Here is a 7,520-nt window from a genome sequence, read left to right as displayed (position 1 = left end):
CGGTCGTAGGGGTGAAAAATGGTCGCACGTCGCTTTTTTTCAGTGCTGTTGTAACTTTGAATTGAGTGAAGGACTACCTGTATTTTCTGCTGCCGGGGATATTTAAAGACAAAAATCAGCTATCTTTTTTCTATTTGTAGCCAAAGGATGCAGGAATTAATACAATGCAACATTTTTAGATGGGCTGCCATTTTAGCTCTTTGCTCCAACTCCATGAGTTCCCATAATCTCAAGCTTTAAATGGGAGTGCTAAGATTTCGTGACCCGTCAAAACCGCGGTAGACAAAACCGCGCTCGACAAAAGCGCGTACCTGACGTCATCAGCAGCGCGACGAAAAAAATTAAAAATAAATTAAATTGAAATTAAAATAAAATTAAAGCAAGCCGATTCACATAAAGGTAAGGGTTAGGTTTAGGGTTAGGGTTAGGTTTAGGGTTACGTTAAGCATTAGGGTTAGGTTTAGCGTTAGGTTAAGGGTTAGCATTAGGTTTAGCGTTAGGTTAAGGGTTAGGTTTAGGGTTAGGTTAAGGGTTAGGGTTAGGTTTGGGGGGGTTAGGGTAAGGTTTTCGCTTTAATTTTAAATTTACCGTTCACAGCGCGATGTTTTCGTCGCGCTGTGATGATGTCACGTACGCGCTTTCGTCGAGTGCGCTTTTGTCTACCGCAGTTTTGTGGTGGAACCCTAAGATTTGTCCTTCCATAATGTCAGGACAGGACCCTACACCACTCCGGACAACTGGCCTCCCAGTCACTTCTTTAAAACCTCCTCCAGTGATGAAGCACCCATAGCTTCTGGTGGCAGGTAGTTCCACTGGTTAATGGTTCCCACTGTCGGGGAAACTTCTCCTTAGTTCTAGGTTGGGTTTCTCTTGGTTCAGCTTCCATCCAATTCCAGGAAAGATGGTCTGTCCTTGTTATCACCCAGAATTGGCTCGGGGGATGGGAGGGCAGCATGGAGCCCATCTGCCTCGTCCTGAGTCCAATTGGCAGAAGCTTTTTCAAGACTCAAATCCTCCTCGGGCTGAGACCTGGGCAAATTAGAAGTGGGCAGGTCCCTCTGAAGTCCTTGTGCCCACCCTCTCAAAATTACACAGCCAAATTTTTGGTGGGAAATTATTGAAAAATAAAATTAGGGTGAAGGAAGGAATAATAAATATACTCCAAGTGCATATAAATTTTCTTTCAGGCTTACCCAATATCAATCCTGCCCCATTGCTTCCCTCTCCTCCCTGCCCCTCCCTTCCTCTCCTCCTTCCTCTCCTTTCCTCTCTCCCCTCTGCCCCCTCTTCTCCTTTCCTTCCTTCTCTCCCTCCCCCCTTTCCTCTCCTCCCCTCCTCCCTTCCCCTCCTCTCCTTTCCTTCCCTCCCTCCTCTCCTCTCTCCTTCCCTTCTCCCCTCTTTTCCTCTCCTCCTCTCCTTCCCTCCGCCCCTCCTCTCCTTTCCTTCCCTTCTCCCCTCCCATCTCCTCCCCTTCTTTCTCCTATCCTTCCCTCCTCTCCTTCCCTTCTCCCCTCCCATCTCCTCCCCTTCTTTCTATCCTTCCCTCCTCCCTCTCCTCTCTCCTTCCCTCCTTTCCTTCCTTTCTCTCCTCCTCTCTCCTCTTCCCTCCTCTCCCCTCCCTCCTCTCCTCTCTCCTTACCTTCTTCCCACTCCTCTCCTTCTTTCTCCTCTCCTTCCCCCTCCTTCTCCTCTCCTTCCCTCCTCTCCTTCCCTTCTCTCCTCTTCTTTTTCCTCTCCTTCCCTCCTCTCCTCTCTCCTTCCCTTCCCTTCTTCCCACTCCTCCCCTTCTTTCTCCTCTCCTTCCCTCCTCTCTCCTCTCTCCTTCCCTCCTCTCCTTTCCTTCCCTTCTCTCCTCTTCTTCCCTCCTCCCCTCTCCTCCTCTCCCCTCCTTTCCTCCAGGAATCCTACTTCTGTCTACTTTGGTGATACCATTACGCTACCTATTGCAATCTTTGGCTGCCCTGTCGCCTGGTTGCCTCCCAGGATTTCCCAACTGCTGGGACTCTGCTCCCTCCGTGTAAACAGAGAATCCAGTCTCTTCTACTTGTTCCCTGTGCTCCTTCATCAGCTTTGGCCTGTACCACTCAATGACGACACCTCCAGCTCACCTCAGAAAATCCCCCTTTCAAGCTGGACTGCCGCATCCTTTGGTTCAACCTTGTCCACCCAAAAGCTGCTCCAAGGTCAACGCAGCAAACTTCCTTGAGGGTACCAGGAAGTGAATGCCTGTCTCTCCCACCCCCACCCCCCACCCCAACTCCATTCAGCTACGGCTACGCCTGATATGTGGCTAACTGAACTCAAGTCCCACAATTTGGGCGATGCAGCCTGAAGCAGCCTAGCCAGCTGTGGCGGGTAACACATTTCAGGGTCCCCGGCAGAGAAGCCGCAATTAAGGTTGCTTTACCATGATTTAAACCCGAGACAATCGGCTCTCCAGAATATGTGCTCCATCCCTGTGTTTATCCTTCTCCTGGCTGTCTCTCAATTCAGCAGTTCCTGCGCCTGTCTGCTAAGGTTCAAAGGACTAGCGGAAGCTCAGGGAGAGTGTCCTCCTTCTAAGCCTCCAAGAGAGTGGTGGGTTGCCAAGTTTTTTACTACCGGTTCAGGCGTGCCCCCGCACAAGCTCCTGTGGGCGCGACGCTTCTGCACATGTGCAGAAGTTTCTGCACATGCGCAGAAACATCCAGGCGGGTGGGCAGAGCCTCCCACTGCCGCTATTACCGGTTTGTCCGATCCGGGCCAAACCGGGAGCAACCCACCTCTGCTCCAAGAGATCTGTGCCAAAATCAGCACCAGGACCTTACAGAAACGAAAGCCAGGATCAGCCTGCTGAATTATGGACCCACGAAGGTAACTTGTACAGGTTCACATTCGTGAATTAATTAATTCGGATTCCGAACATATCTAGACCTGCCTGTTCGTCAACCGCCCAGACACCGTCTTTCTCATCCTGGTGGCTTTTGTTCGATGGACATGGATGAAGTGGGACTCTCCACATGCAAAATAAGGGTGACCAGCAACCCAGACGGCCCCATGGATGAAAACTGATCTGGGGAAGGCAGGGAAAGCTAGAAGGAAAACATCTCCCAACCGGCATCTACTCTCCCACTGTTTTGCTCTTTCCGCTGGCGTTCTTCACCAGGAACAGGAGTCCCAACAGAGTCTAGTCGGACGCCCCTCCCCATTCCATCACCTGTCCTCCTTGTTCTCCCTGATCAGTGCCTTCAGCGCAGGGGGCAGCCGAGGGGCTTTGGGGGGCGGTCCAAGGGCCACCATAAGCTCACTCTTCCTCACTAGGGCGGCCCTCAGCTGCTCTCGCATATCTTCAATTTTGCTCTCTAGCTCCTCCAGTTCCTGCTGGTTGGCTTCCTTGTTGTCCTGTTGGGGATCCTGGCCATTCATGCAGTGCCAAACGGGCCCCGCTCTCTCATCTTCGGAAGTCTCCTCCGGGGCGTTATCTATGTTGAAGTGCACCCGTTTGTCTTCCTTCTTTATGATGGTGCAACGGAGGTTGTTCAAGCCTTCCTGGTTGGGGGGCGGCTGTGGTTCTTCTTCTGCAGGCAGTTGAAGATTGCATCTTTGGAGGAGAAGAGAGAGAGAGAAAGAGTAAAGACCGAGAAAGTGTGGATGTTCCCTCCCCCACTTTTTTAAAGGAGTCACGACAATTTAGCAATCCCTTTAAAAGTGCTTCCACCTTAGGAAGGAGTAGGAAGGAGAGGGAAGTAGAGAGGCGAAAGGAGAGAAGGACATGGAAGAAGGGAGAGGAGTAGGAGAGAGGGAAGGAGAGGGAAGAGGGGAGAGAAGAGGAGAAGAAAGAAGGAAGTAGAGGGGGATGAGGGGAGAGGAGTATGAGAAAGAGAAGGAGAGGGAAGTTGAGAAGGGGAGAGAGAAGAGGAGAAGGAAGGAGAAGGAAGAAGAAGGAAGGAGAGAGGGGAAAGGAGAGAAGGAAATGGACAAAGGGAGAGGAGTATGAGAGAGGAAAGGACAGGGAAGTGGAGAAGAGAGAGAAGAGGGGAGAGGAGAAGAGGAAAAGGGAGGAGAAGGAAGGAGGAAATAGAGAGGGGAAACGAGAAAAATAAATATATAGAATGCTATGGTACAATTATGAAAATAATGTCAATAACTATGACGTACAACATTATTGTTCAAGGATTTATTAACACACAGACTAGCCCTTGGCAGCAATCCAGCACAGACCAGACCTTGGCAGCAATCCAGCACAGACTAACCTTGGCAGCAATCCAGCCTGCCAAGCTAGCCATGAGAGTTCTCCAGCTCTAGTAAATATGTTGACTCCTGCAATGAGCATGTGGACAATCATTCCTTTTATAGTCTTGAGAGGAGCCTAATTACCACCAGCTGAGTGCAATTATCTCATGTAACTGCGTAACAGTTCTAACAGCCTATTAGCTCTCCGTTGCCGGGCATCCAGGACCAACTCCCTTGTCTCCTCCCCACTGCTCCAATGCATGACGTCAGGATCACACTCCCTGTCTTCTCCCCATTGGTCCAAGGCTCAGGCACCTCCTGGTGGCCAACCAGCCTCTCTGCGCCCTGCTCGGAGTCGGAACCCTGTCCAGGGTCCTCCAGAGCCGACTCATAGGGCCCCTCGCTGTCGGAGTCTGGTGGCAGCTTCAACGGCTCCTGCTGGGCCACAACAATTATGTATTTAAAAGAGATTATAAAGGTATGATTCAGAGAATATTGGCTATAACCAGGGTCTATAAAACTATGTATACTCAAAAAGGACTAGATACAGGAAGCACTCTGACACTGCAAAACTCAAAATGTGATGTATTATAAAGAAAAATGTATAATAAAAATATGTATTTTTTTAAAAAGTGCTTTCATCTTATTTACAGATACACACATGGACATTAAAAATGTGCAAAGAATTTCAGTCATAAGCTCAGTAGAAGATGCACAAAGTCAGGAAAAATAGCAATAGAAACACAGACCATGTCGGAGGAAACTATACGATTATATGTGTCTCAAGCTTGGCAACCTTAAGATGGCTGGACTTCAACTCCCAGAATTACCCGGTCACGTGTCATAGTTGGTCTTTGAGTTACGACCGTAATGAAGCCCATGTGATAGTCATAAATTAGGTCAGCCACACGTCTGATCAGATTTTACTCTCATTGTTGCAGCTGTCATTATGCGAATGCTGTGGTTGTTAAGCAACTCATGGTTCGCTAAGAGCTGGTTTTGCCGAAAACCAGAAATAAATGCCTGTTTTTCAGCAAAAGTGTCATAAAATGCAGTCAGGTGGCTGGAGGAGGCTGCAAAAGGTCATCTATATGTGGCCCAGATGCCGAGTGCCCAGAGGGCAGTTATGTGACCGCAGGGGGAAGGGCAGCTATTGGAACTCCTAATCCAGGTCATAAATACCCCCAGGGGGCACCATCGTAACTTCAAATGGTCCCTAAGTGACCAATCGTAATTCGAGGACTACCTATATTCAAACAAGCACATGGGTAGTCCTCAGCTTACTGCTCTTGGCAACAAACTCACATTTACTGCCTTTCACAGCTTCCTCCGGTCACATAACTTCAATTTAGGACTTTTTTTTTTTTTTTGCCAAAAACCAGTTTTCTTTACTTTTAGTTTTCTGCAAAAAAAAACACAAAAAAAAAACTGCAGGGCAAACAATAGGGTCATTTAATGACCTTAGATTCACTTAACAACCATGAGGATTCATTTCACCACCACCAAAAGGAAGAGGGCAGTTAAGAAATATGAAATAATAATATAACTAATAATATAAATATAACTAATAATATAACTATAACTAATAATATAAATATAACTAATAATATAACTATAACTAATAATATAAATAATAATATAAATATAAATATAACTAATATAACTATAACTATAACTATAACTATAACTATAACTATAACTATAAATATAAATATAAATATAAATATAAATATAACTAAACTATAACTATAACTATAACTAAATTATAACTATAACTATAAATATAAATAATATAACTATAACTATATAACTATAACTATAACTTATAACTATAACTATAACTATAAATAATATAAATAACTATAACTATAACTATAACTATAACTATAACTATAACTATAACTATAACTATAACTATAACTATAACTATAACTATAAATACAAATATAAATAATATAAATATAAATATAAATATAAATATAAATAATATAAATATAAATAATACACACACACATAATATATACAGTCAATGTGATGACCCACTTTAAAACCATTACAGGAGAACTCTCTGTAATGAAGAATGGATTAAAAGAATTTACCTTTTTTCCAAATTCAGCTTCTTGAGCCTTTGTTCCTCCAGTCCCATGTTTAGAGCCCGGTGTATTTTCTGGGTTATGCATATAAAAAAAACACCACAAAGAAATAAAAACTTCAGAGATTGTAGGATGAAGAAAAGTAATTGGGAAAAAAATAACTTCCCTAAGAATAATTTAAAGGAGTGTCCCAATTGCTCAAATGTTATTATTCATTGTTTTGTCCCACTGCAATTATTTCTCTCAAATTTTACCTCAATTTTATGATAAGAGTTTTTAATTTGTTCTGCCTCTGTATTATGTTTTAGCAACAATTTAAAAATATTTGCTAGAATCACAGTGGAAGTGATGGGTCGACTAACAATAGATCCCCCCTGATCCCCCCATCCTGCCCTCCTCATCTGTAATAGAATCATCACCTTTGCTGGTAGTCATTTATGTCTTTAATATAGATGATGATTGATAGCTAGGTAGGTAAATACATAGACAGACAGACAGACAGACAGTCAGACAGATATAGATGAATAAATGGTAGATAGGTAGGTAGGTAGGTAGGTAGGTAGGTATCGTGTTTTCCCAAAACTACGATTTTTCGTAGTTTTTCCTGTGGGCAAAAATATGCGCCCTCCCCCGATAATAAGCCCCCTGGACAACTCCCCCTCCAGCCAGGCAGAGCGCCACTCACCAACCTAGCGATATCCCGAAGGCGCCAAGCCGCAGGAACCCAGGGCAAAGGTGCTCACATTGCTTGCCTCCTTCGGGATACCGCTAGGTTGGTGAGTGGCGCTATGCCCAGCTGGAGTGGGGGGTTGCCGGCTGGCTGCTCTTACGATGAATGAATAGTCAATGAATAGGCATAGCAACCGAGTCAGCCAATGAGCGCTGTTTGGAAACTGAAAACAGTTTTTGCTGTGTGAGCAACAAGGAAACAGCTAGGAGCCAGGGCATGGCTTAGCTCTGTAGCTCTGAGTCTGTGCTGAGCGCTAAACCAATCTGCTGCTCTAAACTGAAACTGTTCTCTCCTCTGCCTGTGTTTTGCTTGTATTTACTACCACGTTGAAAATCTTGCTTTTGGTATTGTATATTTATTTCATGTATTATATTATATATAAAGAGGTTAATTAATCCTGCTGTATCAGTTACCTGTGCGTGCTTTCTGGATGTGATTGCTGCTGCAAACTCTGACAACGTTGCACTGGAATATTCAGATCTAGC

The 7,520-nt window shown here is 45.0% G+C and overlaps 1 protein-coding gene across 1 annotated transcript in view; it reads right to left on the bottom strand.

Annotated features, from left to right (window-relative positions):
- Positions 1–3,192: 3,192 nt before the first annotated feature.
- GRIN3B (glutamate ionotropic receptor NMDA type subunit 3B) overlaps positions 3,193–7,520 on the bottom strand; it is a 60,658-nt gene continuing 56,330 nt past the window's right edge. The window contains exons 9-10 of the mRNA XM_032214305.1: positions 6,312–6,379; positions 3,193–3,580 (exon numbers count right to left, since the gene is read on the bottom strand). Coding sequence (XP_032070196.1) covers positions 3,193–3,580; positions 6,312–6,379 — 456 coding nt within the window. The remainder of the gene's footprint in view (positions 3,581–6,311; positions 6,380–7,520) is intronic.

This window comes from Thamnophis elegans, chromosome 1 (genome assembly GCF_009769535.1).
Source record: "Thamnophis elegans isolate rThaEle1 chromosome 1, rThaEle1.pri, whole genome shotgun sequence".
Lineage (NCBI taxonomy): Eukaryota > Metazoa > Chordata > Lepidosauria > Squamata > Colubridae > Thamnophis > Thamnophis elegans.
This window is presented reverse-complemented; position numbering and strand designations above follow the sequence as displayed.